The 20105-nt window shown below is 43.2% G+C and overlaps 1 protein-coding gene across 6 annotated transcripts; it reads left to right on the forward strand.

Moving 5' to 3' along the window:
• The first annotated feature begins 636 nt into the window (after nucleotides 1–636).
• GTSE1 (G2 and S-phase expressed 1) lies at nucleotides 637–20105 on the forward strand. 6 transcript variants are annotated; one of them, XM_053257972.1, is made up of 13 exons: nucleotides 879–1230; nucleotides 5735–5814; nucleotides 5954–6089; nucleotides 7316–7373; nucleotides 7669–8281; nucleotides 9721–9891; nucleotides 11767–11905; nucleotides 13151–13501; nucleotides 13694–13766; nucleotides 15243–15494; nucleotides 16395–16572; nucleotides 19063–19191; nucleotides 19686–20105. In XM_053257972.1, the coding sequence occupies exons 5-13, from the start codon at nucleotides 7700–7702 to the stop codon at nucleotides 19767–19769; spliced, it is 1959 nt and encodes a 652-aa protein (XP_053113947.1). In that variant the 5' UTR covers nucleotides 879–1230; nucleotides 5735–5814; nucleotides 5954–6089; nucleotides 7316–7373; nucleotides 7669–7699; the 3' UTR covers nucleotides 19770–20105. The 6 variants fall into 6 exon arrangements, with proteins under 6 accessions (XP_053113946.1, XP_053113944.1, XP_053113945.1 ...); XM_053257971.1 differs by lacking the exons at nucleotides 879–1230; nucleotides 5954–6089 and adding an exon at nucleotides 637–770; XM_053257969.1 differs by lacking the exon at nucleotides 5954–6089 and having other exon boundaries at nucleotides 877–1230.

The raw sequence follows: 20105 nt of genomic DNA on the forward strand, positions 1-20105 counted from the left end.
GGGGAGTCAGCCTGCAGAAGACACCCTGCTCTTTACTGCCACGGTCACAAAGACTCCCATTCCCACTTTGGTTTTTCCCTCCCTTTGGCCCAGCATTGCCGGATCTGGCCTTGGACAGACTCCTCCTCTATTGCTCCTATGCATTTTCACACACCTGAGCAGAGGAGTAAGGGGAGGGTGTGTGCATGCCATAGTCAGTCTAATTGAGTTTAATAGGACTTGCACCCAAGTAAATGTGCATGGGAATGCACTCTTTCTCTTATATAATGGGTTCGAATTAGCCCTTTAGCTTCTTGGGGTACTATTAACCCTTGGCATTTATGTGATAGTTGCTTCAAATGGACAGGGCACTGCCTTTTTGATGAACTGCAGGAGTAATTTTACAGAGCGACAACTGTCTTTGTTGCTGCCCTCCCTGTAATTTGAAATCCTAAATGTCTCCACTGTTATCTATGGACACCTCTCACTTTTACCCTGGTAATCCAAACACACGTATATTCAGAGCTGATATGTGACTCCATAATTTAACAGATTTGTGTCTATGGGAAGAGGAGGTGTTTGAAGCCGGAAGCACATGGATGGATACCACAGAGAGATAGTCTGGACCGGCCTGCATCCGGGAAATAAAGAAATGCTGTGGGGCGGACGCACCCTGCGCGGTCCTCGCCTGAGCTCCCTCGGAGAGCCAGTTTTACGTACATCGTACTGTTCAGCTGCATCTGTATTCCAAATGGGTACGAAAAACAACAACTACTACTGCTACAAATCAAGTAATCACGCATTGCGTCCAAACCGGCTTTCCGTCGTTTTTCCATCGGAAAGGGGGGAAAACTACAAGTCCCATAATGCATTGAGCTCCAGATTGTGACATGAGGGTGTGGTTTATTTCGAGCTCTAGTCTCGGCCCTTTCTCCACGGTTGCTATAGGCCACGAGCTTCGTTTGAACTCGCCAATAGGAACGCCGTGAGTGGCGCTGCTGCTGGGCGGAGCCGCCAGTTCAAATGTGCCATTTCAACAATTTGCGTTGTTGCAAAGTTCTTTCTTCGCTCCTGTAGCCTCGGGAGAGTGAGTGTCGGGGACGGCTTGGAAGCCAGTTCTGCTGGCTGGGGTGGCGTTCATTGGTCGCCCCCGGAGCCGGTGGCGGTGCATTTGGTCTTAGCGGCGCTTGGGAGGCAGAGTGGCGGCGAGTTTAACGCAGGTGTGAATTGTCCGCAAGGATCCCCCTTCAGGTACCCGATCTGACGAGGAGGTTTGGGGTGGCGTTGAGGTATTGAACTTCCTAAGGGGTGTGCGGGGAGGCATGTGTGGCAGGGCCAGCTGAGCAGCTGGGGGCGGCTGAGGAGCATCCCGGGTCTGGGAATCGGCGGCGGGCCGTTTAAAGTGTTATTTCGCCCACCCGTGGTGGAACCACGCCCACCCCAGCCATAAAATGCATAACTCAGCCGGAGTTTTAACCGGCTCTCCTAAAAGAGGGAGAATTGTCTAGAAGTCGCGCAGTCCTTTGACCTAGAATAGAAACTGTGCTTCTTAATCCCAGATACGCGAGAGCCTTGTGCTTCCCTCAGTACGGAGGGAAAGAGACTCTGTGCATGCTCAGACGAGACTGACGGTTGTTGAGCTGAGCAGCAGTGAGGCTTGGTTCGCCTTTAAGTACATGTGATTTGTATTTATTTATTTTTGGTATACTACAGTCCTGGTGCATAAATGGGACCATAATCAAGCAGGTCTCATGCTTCAAATACCTTGGGGGTGGTTTTCCATGCCTCTGGTATCAGGAAGACTCATGGTAGCCATGTTGCCCAAAAGGCCCAGAGGAGCACTGCTGCTGATCTAAAATTCATTTGAACAAGAGGTGGCCATTACCTATGTTTAGCCCTTAAACTATTTATTTTATAAGTTTGACATATTTATATCCTGCCCAAAACTTGCATCCCTGGGTGGCTCACAATAAAATACAAATTACAGCACAATAAAAAGGCTAAAACCACAATAATTAAAAAAATGTTTAAAATGATCAAAACAGTATCTAATTAAAAGCTTGGGTGGGGGAAAAACATGTCTTGACTGCCTTTTAAAAAGTCATCAAAGATGGGTAGTGCATTTCAGAGCACTCCTTCGCTTATTTGAAGCCAAGTCACTGGTGCAACTCCTCTATGGTGCTCAGTTGGGCCCCTTTTTGAACTTTGCCCCTCTGGAGCTTGTCCAGTCCAAATTCCTAAAAGCAGTCATTCTAATACTAGTCTATGATGAGGCAGGGCTGTCCTTGTGGCATGGCTGTCCCCCCAGACCTTGCTCTTTTTGCCCCCATTAGAATTAACTGGAAGGGGGCCCCACACTGGCTGATTTGCTGTGGGCCCTGTGCCCCGCCAGGGCTCTCTAAGGGCAGCCCTGAGTGGAGGCCGGAGCTGACCACACTCCATTACTGGTTAAGACTATCATACTTCTCAATGGGCCTAGTCCCCCTAATACTTCAGAATGGCTACCAATCCACATGGAAATGAACTCTGTTGGTGAAAACTTCATCACTTGAACTCTCCCCTTCCCACTTACTTTCCATGGATTGTGAACAGGCCAGAACACTCTCTAAATCAGGGATTCTCAGCGTTGGGTCCCCGGATGTTATTGGACTTCAACTCCCATAATCCCTAGCCCCATGGCCTTTGGTTGGGGATTATGGGAGTTGAAGTCCAAAAACATTGAGAATCCCTGCTCTAAATTGTGCATAATGGATTCAGAGTGCCAAAATGACTTGGGCAGGATCCCGAACTTCCTTATCACTGAAAGTCTAAGATATGTAGCAACACCTGCTGTGTCTCGTATGCAGCTAGAAGCTCCTAATCACAGAAGGATCTTAACCTTGGCTCGCTGTGATGCCCTTTCTTCGCCTGTGTTAGACGGAAGATACAGGAAGATCTCCTTTTCAGAACTTCTGTGCCCCTGCATATCTGGACAAGTTGATGCCACCAAACATGTCCGTCTTCATTGCCTGATTTATAGACACTCACAATACCCTTATTCTCCCACTAACTAGGTTGCCAGGCCAATACAGGAGAACCTCCATATTTCTGGGGGTTCCATTCTTTGCTACTACTGTGGACATGGAAACCACGAATATGGAGGCATTGGGCCAAAGCAAATGCGTAGGTTAGGTTCCTGGAAGTCGGGAGAATGGCCAAAAAAGAGGGGGAATTGCCCTTTAAACGCAGGGGGAAGTAGCCTACCATGTTTCATGGGTCTCCAGCAGTGCCCCCAAATAGGTTGGTTTTTTTTTTTTAAGGCCAAAAATGGCTGATGTTTTCCCCCCCTGGTGTTTTTTTTAATTTATTTTTTAAATGAACCATTTTGAGGCTCTCTGTCTAAAAATGCTGGCTGGAAATGAACTCCGAGGTCATTTCTGGACACCCCAACCTGCGGATTTTGATTAAGTGCCATTAAGTCAGTGTCGACGTTTAATGACCACATAGATTGATTCTCTCCAGGATGATCTGTGGATATGTGAGGTTAACCCTTTTTTAGTCCCACCCCCCATGTAGCCTGAGGTTGGGTGTCAATTACCCGACTGCTGCTTACTGAGTCTGAGGCTTACAATTAACAAGGTTCTCCTGTAGTGTCTCCCTACTACTCTCTGACTGTAACACTTTCATAATACATAATGTTGTTAAGTTCTGCACAGCAATATGCAAATTTCATCAGGATCTGACCTCCAGCAAGAGTTAATCAGGCCTTACACAGCTCATACCTGTACTGTTGCCTTATACTTGGTCTTATAGCTTTACTGTTTCAGCTTATCTTTTTAATTTTTTAGAAGCATAGTGTATCATTCTTATATTTTTATATCTTATATATGTGAACTATTATAGTTTACAGTTACTGTCCCAATTTTATAGCTTTTCACAGTTTAATAGATTTTCATCTATTTTAGTCTTACAGCAGTTTTATAGTTTTTATATAATCTAACTCTATAGTTACTGTTTCCACAGTTGCTTAGCATAAAAGAAATGTCTTGTTTCTAATGCTATATAGCTGTTAATTTCATTGTTTCTATATTCTTTCTGCCTTATTCTGGTCAAAGACTGAAATAGAGATGTTGATTGATTTATTGGTATACTAAGCCACCCAATGCTGCCAGTAGTGGGGAATTGACTTGAATTAGGGAGCCAGAGGTTGCCAGTTTGAACCTCCGCTGGTATGCCGGGCAGGAGCAATATAGGAAGATGCTGAAAGGCATAATCTCATACTGTGTGGGAGAAGACAATGGTACACCCCTCTTGTTTTGACCACATGGCTCTGTGGTCACCAGGGGTCAACACTGATTCAAGGGCACACTTTACCTTTATTGGTATACTAAGTACTTCACCATTTTGTCGTTGGGCTCCTGCAGGGCTTGGAGACTTAGAACAGCAAAGCAAATCGGGGGATTTACTTGACCTTTAATGGTTAGAACTCTCGTAGCAAACTTCTCAGTTAGTCTTTTCTGCACACCTATTTAGAGTCAGAGGGAAGCAGCCTTTGATTCCTAGATGTACTAGCATCTATCAGGCAGCAAGTCTCTTCATTGCATTATATGGAACTCAGATCTCTGACAAGGTGTGTACTGATTTGCTGGAGTGTGAGAATGCAAAAACAGAGCCCCCTCCCCCAATTTTCTGCAGCACTTTAAAATAAATAAGTTATCTTGCATCTTTTGAAAATGAAATTCATGTTTCTTAAAATGCAGACTTGTTGGCATCCACTTGAAATTGCAAGGAGCCTTTCAAAAGAACTACAGTGGTCCCTCGACTTACGAAGATAATCCGTTCCGAACGCACGTTCGTAGGTCGAAATTTTCGTAAGTCGAAAAGCGCATCCACGGAGATCCGGAAACATTCGTAAGTCGAGGAAACCGCATCTAAAAATTCATAGGTCGAGGAAGCCGCATCTAAACCGGCAACGACTTCCGGTATTTTTTGTCGTTCGTAAGTCGAAATCTTCGGATGTCGAGTACTTCGTAAGTCGAGGGACCACTGTATAGTAAATGGTAGGCCCTTGGATTCAATTCCCTTTTCAAAGGCATGGCCATCTGCCCTCTATTCATCTAACCCCTGCTATCTGAACAAAAAGACACTTTTAAAAGCAGTTATTCTCTAACAGGGGGAAAACCCTCTCCCTATCCAACCCCAACACACACACACACTTGCTGCTGCTGCTTACCTTATGTTTCTTTTTAGATTGTGAGGCCTTTGGGGAAAGGGAACAATCTTCTTAATTTTTTTCTTTATGTAAACTGCTTTGAGAACACTTGCTGAAAAACAGTATATAAATATTTGTCATCTTCATCACTATAAATTCATAATTTGATCCAGATTGCCACAAGTAGAGAGCAACAAAAACAAAGGCTATCATGGTACAGAAAGTAGCTATTCAACACCTGCCATGTTGTCCAGCCTGTGGTGTAGTGGTTAGAGTGCTGGACTAGGACCCGAGTTCAAATCCCAATTCAGCCAGGATACTAGCTGGGTGACTCTGGGCCAGTCACTTCTCTCTCAGCCTAACCTACTTCACAGGGTTGTTGTGAAAGAGAAACTCAAGTATGTAGTACACCACTCTGGGCTCCTTGGAGGAACAGCGGGATATAAATGTAGTAATAATAATAATGTGTGCTTCAAGCTGAGCACACTGTTTTTACAAGCTGGGCTGACAGATGGCTGCTTGCATTTCTAACTGGGATGTTCTGTATATGAAATTGTCTTGCAGTTATACCATGGAAGAAGGACAAATCTTGCCTTCAGAATGTAAATTGGTGGAAATCAAACCTAATGACAATGTGAATAATGGTAGGTAGTAAAACATTAACTAAAGATCTGAGGTGTTCTTGTCATAACTCTGTAAAGTAATTGTCATGGGATGTGTCTGGAATCAAACTGAGTCCACTCAGTTCAGTAGATGAGAAACTGATGTCTATTCTCTTTTTAGGAGAGACTAAAGCCAGATAGAACTGGGGCTGTGTGAGATTTCTCATCCTACTTGTCTATACATCTAGTGCACAGTCTATTACAAGCTGCAGAGAACAGTTGCCTGGGAAAAAGCTTGAAATCACTCCTGCAAATAGGTCTGATCACATGGGGCAATTGTCAGTCTTCCCTGTAGTCCTTAGTCTTGACCTTTACTGTCTTTCACTGTCAAATACTCTACCTTTTTTAGCTTTTTGTCGGTGTTGCTATGCAGTGCTAATTGAATATAGTTACAAAAAGTAAGACAGTAATTAAATGCTGCTTTAAACTTGAGTAATTTTGAAACTTGCCTGTAAACTGAAAGGTTCTGGAAGGGGACACACCTTTAGTTACTATACTGATGGAAATGGTCCAATCTGTAACTTTATGAAAATTGCTTTTTGAAAGTGATCCTTGGCTGAAATTCGTTATCAAAACTCTGATCTATATGTTCAATTTCTATTGTCTGCTCTCTTATTCTGGACTAATTGAGACTGGCTTCTGGGAATTGTAGAAATACCTGCTGTAGTTTTAACTGAAGTCCTGATCTATTAAAGATAGTGGGTGGCATTCTGACTAATGAAGCATATGCATTAGTAGAGTCTGCAGGGATGCAGCAGGAGTCCTTGTGCAACTCCTGCAGTGTCCTTGTGCTCTGGAAGTGCTCTATAAGAATGGAAACACATTGCTGCTGCCCATTACAAGAAGACTGGGGGAATTGTGTGAGGCTCCCACTGCAGCTCCGCAAATCCTTCTAACGTCCGTGCTTAGGATGTCAGCCAGTGAGTGTATTGCAGTTGACTTGAATGGTAGATTGCCACACTCATTACCTTATGATTAATCTATTTACTTAATTCAACAAAATAAAGTAACACTAAGGCCCTGATCCAAAGATCTTCTGGAGTAGCAGATGTGGTGCTGGTTATAATGACACGTCCCTGTGAGTTTACTGCATGGCTGGTCTGTGCTGTCAGCTTTGATGTCAGTTACTTACCTGTCTTGTGGGGAAGGAAAGGCAGGTACCAAAGCCCCGTCTTTCTCAACCCTGGGTGTTTGATGTGAGGATCCAGTACCTGGATGTACACCCATAGTACCTGATCATAAGGGGATATACACATGCAAACTTTGTCCATGCAAAGATCATCCTTTCTGGATTGGGGCATATGTTCTAGGTTATATTAGAACTCTCTGCACTGTATTGATAGAATGAACTCATACTTGTTGCAGAGGCAACCAGCTGCACCTTCAGTATGGAAAAGGGGAATAGGCTAACATCTGAACAACAGAAAAAATGTTGGTTAATATAATCGTAATGGTGATAGACTATGTACTTTTGTAATTTCAGACTGCCCCTTCCTGACTGATGAAAAATTTGACTTTGACCTTTCACTGTCTCCTTCAAGGTAAAGTGTAAAGTAAAGTGCGCTGTCAAGTCGATTTTGCCTCCTGGCGCCCATAGAGCCCTGTGGTTTTCTTTTGGTAGAATACAGGAGGTTTACCACTGCCTCCTCTCATGCAGTATGCATCTTCCTATACCGCTGCTGCCTGATATAGTACCAGTGGGGATTCGAACTGGCAACCTTCTGTTTGTTAGTCAAGCATTTCCCCTCAGTGCCACTGGTGTAGTATGCCTCAAAAGCAAAACACATTCTTATCGAGTACAGGATAAAGGTGTCTAACTTGTTCTCTTTCTTCTAGTGACCATGAGGATGAAGTCTTTGTTGGACCAATGGGCCATAAAGAAAAATGCATTGCTGTGTCACTAGAAGCCCATGAAGGGAGTGAAGATAAAATTCTACCAGCACCTGGGGATAAATTAACATGGAGCCCACTTGCTGGGGAGAAATATGTGGAAATTTTTAAAGAGGCTCACTTGGTGGCTATTCAGTTGCAAAGCGGGAGCAAACCCAAAAGAAATGCTGGCAAGCAGGAAGAACAAAAGGCAGAGGTCTCTGACACATTTGTGCAAGACTCAAAGTTGAAGCAGAAAATCTTTGAGAACGGAATAGAAATTGAAAAAACGCCCAGGATGGTTAAGAGAGAGACTTATTGTGTGTGGGAAAGCCCATTATGTCAAATGGCGCCTTCATTTCAGAAGTATTCAAGGCAGCCTGTCACAGAAATAGACAATTCACATTCTCCACAAATGCCTGTAAATACACCTAGTCCTGGAATGAATACATTAACCAAAATAGCTTTCACGCCTTTAACACAAGGACATAGTCACAAAAACAATAAAAAGACAAGCACACTGCAGACTATAAAGACTTCCGCTGCTTCTGGACATAGCAACTACTTCGCATTGGAACAGGTAAAGATTTTTCCTTTTGTATACTTTAGAGAAATGTATAAAGGCCAGCTGTCTGGTAATATAAGTAGCAATGTTTCCTGCTAATGTTCAAATATTTTAATGAGACTAGAGGTTGTTCTTTACTTGAGCTCCTCCTAAGCAAAACCAATAACTACATTCTTCTGGCTTTATTTAGTCACAAAGTCACATTGAACTGCTCAACCTCAGCACAAACACTCCTATTCTGACAGCATTTCTGACTCTTACCGCTGAAGAACTTAAGAATCTTTCATATTCTTGTGGTGGTCTTGATTTCAGAGGCTTATAGTTCATGTATGTTTGATCGTGCACACTTAAATGCATGTGTTTGTAAAGAGCCTGCCTTAGTGCTGCTGTAGGAATTCACCTAGCCAGTGGTATTTGGATGGAGGAAATGGAATAACAAGGAAGCATAGACAAGATTCAACACTAGACCCAGAGTGTACCCAAGAAGAAGACTAGAGGGAGTCATGAAAGTTCTTAAAGTACCTGGTTAAAATACTTCATGATGAAAAGCCATTTGATTTCCGGAAATGTAGGTGGCTTTGCTATAAAAAGCAGATCTTAAAATGCAGGGTGTTTGGTTTTGTTTTTTGTTTTTGCTCCTTCAATATGATCCCCAAACACTTGCTGGTGGTTTAAAAAAGATAATACTAGTTGTCTTAATCCTCTGTAACTGAAGAGGATGATAATGCTCTGCCTTTAGCAGGAAGCAAAAACTGGGCAGGAAATAGACTGAAGTCAGTCTGTAGAGGGCAGTCAGAATTGCTTCCCTGGGATCCAGTTCTCAGAATGCTTATTGGCCTCTTTATGCAAATGCCAGGAACTGCGCACACTTCATGTTGCATGTTGCCAGCACCAAGGGCTGTTGGTTCACAAAGCATGTTCATAAAGTGAAGACTTTCCTGAAGAACTGTATTGCCCCAAATGGTGCTTTTCAGTAGAGTTGGTGAATTAAACAGAAGTGCCAACCAAGTGGTATTCCAGTGAGAGGGAGAAAACGTAAATGAACTGGCCCTGGTAAAGCAGATATTCAGTACTTAATGTCTGGAATAGAGTGACTGGTAATCGTTTAACTAGAGGGTTAGTTGCAGCTGGAAAGTGGTGCTTTAGCAGTGTCTCAATTATTTTCATTTGTGTGTGGAATGAGTTTTGTTCTGGGTGGCAGTATCATGGCAGTGTGTACACATGTGCATTCAGAGTGGGGCCTTCCTGATTCAAACTGAGCGGGATCTAAAATTAAATGAGCTGACATAAACGTGTGTGTGTGTGTGTGTACACGCCTTAGAGGTAACATTGCTTGTGAGTAGATAAGGATATTCAGTTATCCTTATCTACTATCTTAGAATAATGAGTGAGATGATCTTTCAGACGATGATATCTATTTTTCCTCCGAAACATTTAAAATCTGAATCTTGCAGTCAAAACAAGGAAAACCACGTAGCTTTTCCAGCAAGAATCACTTGAACAGTCTGGGGTCATCTGAAGACTTGCTTTCTGACAAATCAAGTATTGCTCCAGATGTAGGAGACTTGTCATTCTGTAACAGTTCAGTGGTGCAAGACAAGAGAACTCTTCCTACTCCTAGCAAGGTGAGTGCTCTCAATGAGTGTAATTCTTAGCTCATAATCAATATGAGCTAGGCACTAGCCCCTTAAATGCCTGCCTATTGGCAGTAATGGGTTGGATGAGGGATAATAAATTAAAGCTGAATCCAAGCAAGCCAGAGGTGCTCATTGTTGAGGGGGTTGTAATCTGCAAGATGGGATAGAATTTCCTCTCCTGGATGAGGTTATACACCCCCAGAAAGAGCAGGTTTTTAGCTTGGGGGTGCTCTTGGACTTAGTTCTCATCCTTGTGCCTCAGGTTGAGGCTGTGGCCAGGAGTGCTTCTTACCACCTACGACTGATTTGGCAACTCCACTCATTCCTTGATGAGAGTGACCTGAAAACAGTAGAACACCAGCTGGTAACTTTCAGGTTGAACTACTGCAATGCGCTCTATGTAGGGCTGCCTTTGTATATAGGTCAGAAACTTTAATTCAAAATACAGCAGCCAGATTGGTCTCTGGGGTATCCCAGAAAGCACACATTATGCCTGTTCTTAAACAGTTGCACTGGCTGCTGAAATATTTCTGGGAAAGGTACAAAATGCTGGTTATTGGTTTTTAAAGCCCTGAGTGGCTTAGGACTGGGTTGCCTGAGAGAGCGCCTCTCTCAAACAAGATCCCCACTGCTCATTGAGATCTTCAGTAGGGATCCATCTTCGGGTGCCCCCAGTTTATCAGGTGGGGACCTGGGATTGGGCCTTCTCAGTTGTCTACCTTGGGTTGTGGAACGTGCTCCCTGTGGATATAAGATTATCTTCCTTGGAGGCCTTTGGAAGAGCCTTAAAGACCCATCTTTTTAGCCTGGTTTTTAATGATATCTAGTTCTAATTTTAATCTGGTTGAAATGTTTTGTGTTAACTTATGTGTGTTTGATTTTAATGTAAACTGCCCTGAGCCACTTTAGGAAGGATGGTATATACACAGAATGAATGAATAAAATAACCATGGGTGGCATCTGGAACCCTTAATTCAAATTATATTATACTGGTGGTATCAGATTAGCAGTCTTTAGATCATTGCACCTCTTGAAAGTTGTTCTGCTTCCTCCAGTATGAGGGAAATAGGCTTAGCAAAGAATCAGTTGTACTATGAGTAAGATGCTGCAGTAGAGCAAGGCTGCACAGCTCTGGTTTTCCAGCTGTCTTTGGTCTACAACTCCCATCATTCCCAGCCACATTGGCCAATAGTTGGGATTATGGGAGTTGTTGTCCAGCATCTGGGGGAGGGCCAAAGTTTTGCAGCCCTGCTGTAAAGTAATGGACTCCTGTGTGACTTGGCTGCTAAGCAGGAAGGGCTTTATGCTGCTCGAGTGAAATGAAATGGAGCCGGTACAAAGACTATGCATTGAGAGAATTGTCCAGGAAATGGGGGGTGGGGGGAGGATCCCAACTGTTAATCTATGGAGAGATACAGTAACTTTAATGTAAGAAAAAAAGATCTCCAGCAGTGTTCCCTCTAAGAGGGATTTCCAGGTTTTGACTATAATTCCCATAATCCCCAAGCAAAAGCCACTGCAGCTGGGGATTCTGGGAGTTGTAGCCAACATCATCTGGGAATCCCTCTTAGGGGGAACAGAGATCTCCTGAATGCTTATTAGAGGAGGACTATACCTGGCTATGTTTATATATGTTTAACTGAATAATTTAAATCTCGAAAAAGCAGCTCTGGGCATGACATAGTTCTATAGTATATTCTGTAAGAAGTAGAGCAAGAAATTGCAAGAGAGTTTTAACTCCACATTGTTTCATATTCTCCGTGTCTAGTACACAGAACATCAGTTGATTAGTAGGACAACTATATTAGAAGCCTGGTAGACATTCTCAATAGACATTGTTTAGAGGTCCTAATGTTTTCACAGCTCGGGATAAAGACAACGCAATTGAAACCACCTAGTAGCGTTCCTATACGGAGGAACACTTCATCTTCATCATCCTCCCTTTCCAGTTTGAACTCAAGTTTTAATTCAAGTCTGTCCACTTCTCCTAACAGAGGGAATGGTAATTAAAATTTTACTTATTGTCTTAGTGGGATAGGCTCTGCTGATGATGGCAAACGAAATAAAATGAGGGAGAAAATATGATGGGGGAGACAGTGTAACAAGAGCTCTGTTTCTAGAAATTGCTAGCCTGTAATATTTTAGTTTCTTTTAAATGCCTCCCGAATAAGGTGGTGCACAACAAAAAGGATCAGAAAAAAAATCTGTGAAGATGGGAGTTCGTGAGTTGTCTGAAGGACAGAGAAGTGTGGCGCACACACAAAAAAGAGGCAGAGACCTCTTGGGTGGAGTCTGGAAAACTCAAAGATCTGATTCCACAGCAAGCAACAGTTCCAGAATGGTCAGGCATTAACTCTAATGCTTCCAAAAACATGGTTTCTTTTCAGTGTTAGAAACATTAAGAGTTCATGTCTTACCATTTTTGCTCTTTTGTTTGCAATGGAACTGGATCTTTGAATGTGTACAGCTTTTTCAGTGTCTTAGTGTCCTTTGCTGCTTTAACCAGCCAAAGGCACACCACTCTTTTAATACCAACGATCTTTTTAGTTGGCTCTGGCTGAACATTTTTGAGAAGACCATTAAATCAATTCTCTGAGTACTAACTGACACACGGTAGTAGTCAAATTGTATCAGCTGTGTGAATTCTTAAGAAGCATAACTGACTAACAAATTACTTAATAGAAGAGCTATCTAGTATATTCTCAAATATTTCATTAATTGGAGTTCTTCAAAGGCAGTTATTGTATGGCATCAGAACTATTCTGCTGCAGTTATGTGCATCTCCTTAGGATTCTGCAAGCTGGTGACTGAAATAGCAATTATTTTGAGTGTGCTATCTATAGACCACTTTTTAAAAAATGGCCACCTAATTGAGACACCTTGCGTAAATTGAGCCATATTACCTTCCTTGCTGTTTTTTCTGTCTGAAACTCCTTCCCAGAATGCCTGTATGGCACCACCATTGTCAAATTTTACTTTTTTGGCTTAAATATAAGCTACCTTTCAGCTGAGGAGAGCACACTAACTGCATTTCCCCCATTATCTTTGGGTTTCTTCTGTCTTCTCCTAGTTGTGTGTTGTTCAGACTATATAAGTTCCTTGCAACAGGAATTTCACTCTTTGCTTGTGTGATGCTGCAAAGCACTGGGTACACACTGTGCATGTGCGTGCATGCACACACACATGCATATATAAAATAAAGTGTGTGTGTGTTTTGTAACTGACCCAGATTTTACTTGTCTTCCAGTTAAAATGATTGTTGGTGCAAAGGCTTCTTTGAAAAACTCCAGGTTGTCCCTCAGTACAAGCAAGATTTCTGTGGTTAGACCTATGAGTGTGTCATCTATGCAGTCTTCTCATTTTGATGCCTCTGGAAAGCAACAACAGTCTACCAGTGCTATTAAAAGAAATCCTTCTATGAATGTCCCCAAATATAAAGCTAGTCTCACATATGAGAGTTCAAGCAGTGGGATTCGGAGAGAAAATTCAGAATCTAATCTTCAGAAATTATCCCAAAGATTTGTATTTGGAAATATAAGAACAAATTCATGTTCCAAACCCAACACTAAAACAGTATTGACACGCCCAACAAAGGAAGGTAAGAATCTTGATCTTACCAAGGTGATTGAGTCATACTAGTTCATCTAATTTCTAGAGTACCTCTAGTGTCATACTTATTGTTATATGTAATACTATTGCATGTGGTGTGGAATAAGGACTGAACTGAGAACTTGAATATGCTTATGCTTGCAATGCTGAGGTAATTACTGGAATTTTGCTTTTTCCTTAGAGAGAGATTCAGAAAAGGCAGCAGCCAAAATATTGCAGCCAATTAAGTTATTATCCTATGGCAATATTGAAAGGTAATATTCTACAGTGTTCCCTACTTGTTTCTATTTGCAAGTCTCTGTCCATCTTCTCTTAAACTGCTTTGTAGCCACATAGAAGTATTGAGATAGCTTGAACCTATATTTGGGGGATCTGTAGTCTTTCACGTTGACTCCCCTCCACCCCATGCTTCATACATCTAGGAACTATAGTAAAGAAGATGATCGGCAAGTCTGTTGTGCAGTGTTGAGGGTCTTTGTTCCTCATGAGAAGAATTCTCTGCCACACCCATACCGTTTTCGTGTTCAAAAAAGCTCTAACTGGCAAGAGGGATCCAGACCACATTGCTGGTCTAAATGTTCACCTAGCAATCAACAGTCTGCAATATAGTTACCATGTTCTAGACTGGAACTAAAAATTCTTCCACTGCTTTCCTCATAAAAAACCATGAGCACTCTGCCCTTCCTGGGCGGCTGGATTGGCCACCCACACGATTACTGGCTTCATCTCGGAGCCGGTAGGGGTGGTGGGGATTGGGGGCTTCCCGGCCCCCAAAAGTCCCAGGCTGCCCCATGTGAGTGCGGGGCATTCTGGGGAGACACCTGATGCCTGGAGGCTTGTTGCTGCCTCCTGGTCGGGGGTCTCCTCATGAGTTGCCATGGTGTGGAGCCGCGCCACAGTGACTCACAATCAGAACAGTGTTAGTGGAGTGCTCCTTCCACTAACCTTGTTCTAGAGGAGGGGGAATTAAGCAGGCTAGGCACTGGGCTTGCCTGTGAGCCCGTAGTTCTCATGACTGCTGGAAAGTGGGCTGGGCTCCTTTAGCCCGCTTTCCAGCGGTTGTGAGAATAGCCTCGTTGTCTCAATTTGACCATCATGCTAAACCATGGTTTGTGGTAACTTTACTTTAGAATCTAAACTCTAGTTTGTGCTTCCACATGTATAAGCAAACCATGGTCTAGAGCTGTCTGTCTGCTTCATTCTAGAGGCTGAACTGTCATAATTGTGGTTTGTCAGTTCAGATATGCCAAACCATAGTAAAGCTTCCTTAACTATCTCTTGGAATGGTGTCTACATTGGCCTAATTTAAAGTGCAATTCTTGCAGTTGGGATTAAATGTGGTATGCAAACGTCAGATGATAGGATCAAAAGTTACCCTCAAATATGTCTTTTTTGCTACTGTAGTGTGTCCCTCTTAAACTGAAAGATTGTGCTCATGTTTATCCCTATGGTTAAGGTCAACAATTCTGAGCTTGGAGTTTGAATTTTGGAAAAAAACCAAAAACTTAAAATGACTATAGTTTGTCTACAGTGCTTTAGCAGAGCAGAACACTGTTCAATAAAACAGAATTGGTTTCAAGCCTTTCCACAGCAAGTTTTGAATGGGGTTTCAGCTTGACTATATTACAGAGAAGTGTTTTATGGGGATATCTTGAATACTGATCTGTGATCTTAAAACTAAAACAATGTCTGTGACTTCAAGCTTTAACACATTGTATCTATCATTCTAGCAATGTTGCAGGCAGCCCACCTGTCAAACCATCAGAAGACAGGACTTTGTCAAATTCCTGTTCTGTTGCAAAGTCTGCTCTACGGACTCCAGCCAGTGCAAAGCATTCTTCATTGCCTACACCCATTGGTCGTCGTATGTCAGGAATTCCAACAATGACACCGAAAACTGTGCCCAGATTAACATCTTCTCCCAATCTTATTCCTGTTCGTCATGTCTCCAGTGTGTCCTCCAAAAAGACTCTAGCACCTAGGTGAATTTAACCTTAAAAACTCAACAATACTAGTGTAATGCTCTCATGAATACTCACCCTTTTAGTAATTCAGTTTCAGTATCACTGGCTGATCTTGACTTCAAAACAGAAAGCCAATGTAGGCTGGAGTGTCAGTGCTACTGTTTAACTGCTCTGGAATCCAGTGAGGACTAGGCTAAGTGTTTAAGACAGATTTGGAATACTTTGGAGCTAGGGGTGCATGCAGACCGTTTGCAGCAGTTTGGTCTGAATTTGGGCCGAACTGCTGCTCCGCGGACCAGTTTGGTTGAACAAACCAGCCTGGCTGGGCAAACTGATGAACCAACCCGAAGTGGTTCGCAATTGAACCACTCACACCAGCCTGGTTCGCAATAGACCAGTTTGATCACAAACTGGTTCTGCACATCCCTACTTGGAGCTGGAATTCAGTGTCACATAAGCAACTTCTGTTCAGTCAGATGCATAAACTGTACCTGCAAGGCACAGGCTTTTGAAATATTCCCTACAGTGGTAGGGAATATGGTAGAGTACTCAAGAAGTACTTAACCGATGATGTGCATTGAGTACTTCTGGTGCCCTTTTAAGGGGCCATGTCAGAATGTTTTGGAAGTGCCCATATGTCTAATATGTGTGACCATGATTGGTTATGGCTGATGCATGTATTAATGGTAGGAAACATACATTTACCACTTTGTGTGAAGATAGGTGGGAATTAGAATAGCATTTTATCTGCTTGTCTACACCCATTTGAATGTATATCTGTGCTCTTGACTTCTTTGGAGCAACTTAATTACTTGAACTTGATTTTGCTAATATTTTCAGTAACAAATGAAGTAGTCTAGGTTGCTTTTGGCGTACTTCTGCATGAAAACAGGTAAAGACATGTCCATTCTTTTCTAGTTCTAAATGGGCAAAGAACAAGGCACAACTGACCTCCAGCTCATCATCTGAAGGGGACTTGTCTCCGCCACAAGTTGTATCTATTGCACTTGATTTTTCACCAGAGAAGGCTTCTGTAGAAATGGTACAAGACTTGGCTGAAATTAAAAAACCAGCTGAAGAAATGCAAGCTAAGGAGGTAAACTTAAACTGCCATGGCTAAACTTAAAGCGTGAAGCATATTTGGAAGTTACTGTTGCAAACACTACTAGTTTCCAATTGAAACTCAATGATGCTAGCACCCTCTAGTGTCTTTATTCTCATGGCAATGCTTTAGTAAGAGGTTGCTTATTATGGCATTTCAATGAAGGCGGGCTTTTTCTTTATTTAGGCTTGCACATTGTTCTACAGATTGGTACCCTGTTAAACAACTTAAAATAATCCAGATGCTGGCTGTGGATATTTAATGCTTTGAGGAGAGCTACAGTGCTGTTATAAATGACTGTCTCCAAATAGTATTGCTGTGATTTCTTAATCCTAGGATGGGATGACTTTAAGAAAGGTAGATGGTAGCCCTATGTATACATATAGTACCTCATTAAGGGATTATTTTGGCTGTCAGAGTGGTACATAGGAAGCTGCCATATACAGAGTCAGACCACTGGTCCATCTAGCTCAGTATTGTCTACACAGATGGGCAGCGACTTCTTCAAGGTTGCAGGCAGGAATCTCTCTCAGCCCTATCTTGGAGATGCTGCCAGGGAGGGAACTTGGAACCTTCTGCTCTTCCCAGAACATCTCTATCTCCTGAGGGGAATATCTTGCAGTGGTAAAAATCTAAATACTAGGGCAATGAATCTTGTTGACTTTATAATCTGGTCTGAGGTATGGCAAACCATACTGGAGCATTTTTCTCTAGAAACTATTCATTAGTATAATGTATGCTCTATAATAAAGAGCTAAAGTGTCCGCCCGTGTCTCTGCACCCGTGTCTTTCTTGGGCGTTCTGGGCATGCGCGGAGCGCATGCTCAGAGCGCCCGAGAAAGATACGGGCGCAGGGACATGGGCGGCCATGTTGGCTCCTGGAGGGAGCAGGGAAAGATGGTGGCGGTGGCAGGACTGGCCTGACCGCGGGGGGGGGGGGTGGCGGCGGCAGGACCGTCCCTGCTGCAGAAACAGCCGCGGGGAGAGGAGAGGCTGTGGCGGGTCTTGCCCGGCCACCGAAAAAAGAAGGGAGAGGAAGAAGCCGGTCGAGGTGGCGGCAGAGCCGCCGCCGGACATGGTGAGGCGGCGGTGGGGGAAGCAGAAAAGGGGAGACCCTCCGCAGCATGGAGGCTGACGGCAGCGGGAGGGGGAATGGCGGCCCGGAGCGCACAACTCCCCAAGCGCCCGTTATTTTAACGGGCCTGAAAAAACTAGTTGTATAATAGGACGGTGCACGTTGTGGGAAAAGGGGGATTTGATGTCAGAATTCCCAGCCCCCTCCGCCAGGAGGCATCAGAGCATGGGGCAAGTTCTCCATTTAGCATGCTGGTGGTGGTGGCGGCCCTTTAACTGCCTGCCCAGCACTGTTGCGGGATGACTGGGCAGTGCAGCGATATTTGGGAGCCTGAAGGCGATGGGCAGGGAGTGCCACTGGGAAACCTGTTTGGCTGCTGGGAGGACACACGGGCTTCTGGGGATTGTAGTCCCTCTTCGAGCTCTGAGCAGGACTGCAGTTGCCGGAAGCCCGTACATCCTCCCAGCAGCAGTGCAGGCTTCCCAGTGGCATTCCCTGCCCGCCCACCCCAAGCTCCGGAACACGGCTGTGCCGCCTAGCCGCCCCTGCTCCAGTGCTGGGCAGGCAGTTAAAGGGCCACCACTGCCACCAGCATGCTACCTGGGGCACTTGCCTCGTGCTCTGATGCCTCCTAGTGGTGCAGGCTAGGAATTCTCCTTTTTCCGACATGCACAGTCCTATTGAATAATATACATGTAATGTACATTACATATGCATTCTACAATACAGTATAGGTAATGTACTGGATACCATTAGATACATATTGCTACAATACCGATTGGGATTGGGGGCTGCTTCTAGCAAAGGGCGAATGTCTTTAAAGAAACTGGCAGCCACAGCAGTGGGGTGTTGAAATGCTGCCTTGCCTCTCCTGGTGCTGTCCTAGAATGTGCCAGAAAAGGAAGCAACATTGTGGTGATGTCCTGTCTTGTCTTTTTTTTCTCTTCCTGGTGCATTACTGGAGGGGGAAATGGCTGTGCCCAGTAGTTATAGTGTGCGGCCATCCTGCCCCCAGTAATGCACCAGGAAAAGGAGATAACATCATGATGTTGCTTCTGTAAATGGTGCATTCTAGCCTTGCACCAGGCAAGGAAAACCCTGTTGGAAAGTGGACAGTTTCTTCAAAGAAGCCAGCGCTTTGATGTGCCCTCCTCCCCATTCAATCCTATCTTCAACTCTCTGCGTTCCTGATTACCCTCTGCATTGTCAGCGTGATGCAGGAATGCCCAGGATTGGTCTAATAATTCAACACAGTCAACTAAATTCTATGGATATTCAAAGTAACAGCCTTTAGTGGCTAACGTCCTGCAACGTCCTGTCCCATAGCAGTTCTATTGTAATCTGACTGACTATATTTTGGGAAGCACAGTGAGTTGATCTGACATCTTAAATGTTGTTGTTTTTTCTAGGGATTGCTGATAGATACTAAAATAAATAAAACACCAATTCCTATCCAGGAATGTGAAAACAAACCACTCATTGATCTCTTTAACACTCCTGAAATTATTAAAGCTCCTCTAATGAAGCCTACAGAACAGGTAAAGTGTACACCCATTTTATCTTCTTCACTAATGCTGTTTTTATGTCAGTATACTGGCTTCAGGATGCATCTCGGCCTAGCTGCACGCTTTCTATTACTGTTGCTTTTTTAAAAAGCCATTTAAGCACTAAGTATGCTAGCTTTGTGTTCACAGTGCATGCAAAGACTAGTTTCTGACCTAGATTATTTTATATACCGCCTCATCCAAATGCTCTGGGTGGATTAGAGTCTGGCATTAATTGGATATTTCAGTATAAACAGTTCAACTTTGTTGTACAGTAGTATTTAAAAACAATCAAGAATGCCATCTGAACAATCTAAGGTTATTAACAAATGTAGGCCTTTAATACTTCAAGGGCACAAAGATTAAAATGGCAGTCCTAACCTTTTGTGTTCCAGTGAGTTCAATAGGCTATGCCCAAGTAAATGTGGGTAGGACTCACTGTAGGCTAAAGGAATGTCTTAACATTTTCTCTCTTGTTCAATTTCTAGCTAATTGATTTGAGTTCACCTCTTATTGGACTTAGTCCTGAAGGAAATAAAGAGAATCTGCATTCTCCTCTACTGAAATTCTGATCTCTTGGACCAAAATTAATCTCCACTAGCATGGAAGTGTGTGTGTGGCGGATGGCACGACTTTCTTCACTGAAATAGTGGATGTAACATAAATACATTAAAAAATATATGAGATAATTGTTTGAAATTTAAATGGGGCACTTGAATAAAATGTTAATGTGTTGCTGCTAGGTAGAATGGGGAAGGTGGTATTTAATTTTTGATCCTGATTACTGTAGATTATAGCCTGTATTATGTGCTTGCTATTGCTTAATGTGAATTGTAAAAAATTCAAAATAAATTCTAGAAACTTCTTAAATGTTACAAGCTAAAATAAAGTTATATTTTTAATATCTA

The sequence above is a fragment of the Hemicordylus capensis genome, chromosome 5 (assembly GCF_027244095.1).
Source record: "Hemicordylus capensis ecotype Gifberg chromosome 5, rHemCap1.1.pri, whole genome shotgun sequence".
NCBI classification, from domain to species: domain Eukaryota; kingdom Metazoa; phylum Chordata; class Lepidosauria; order Squamata; family Cordylidae; genus Hemicordylus; species Hemicordylus capensis.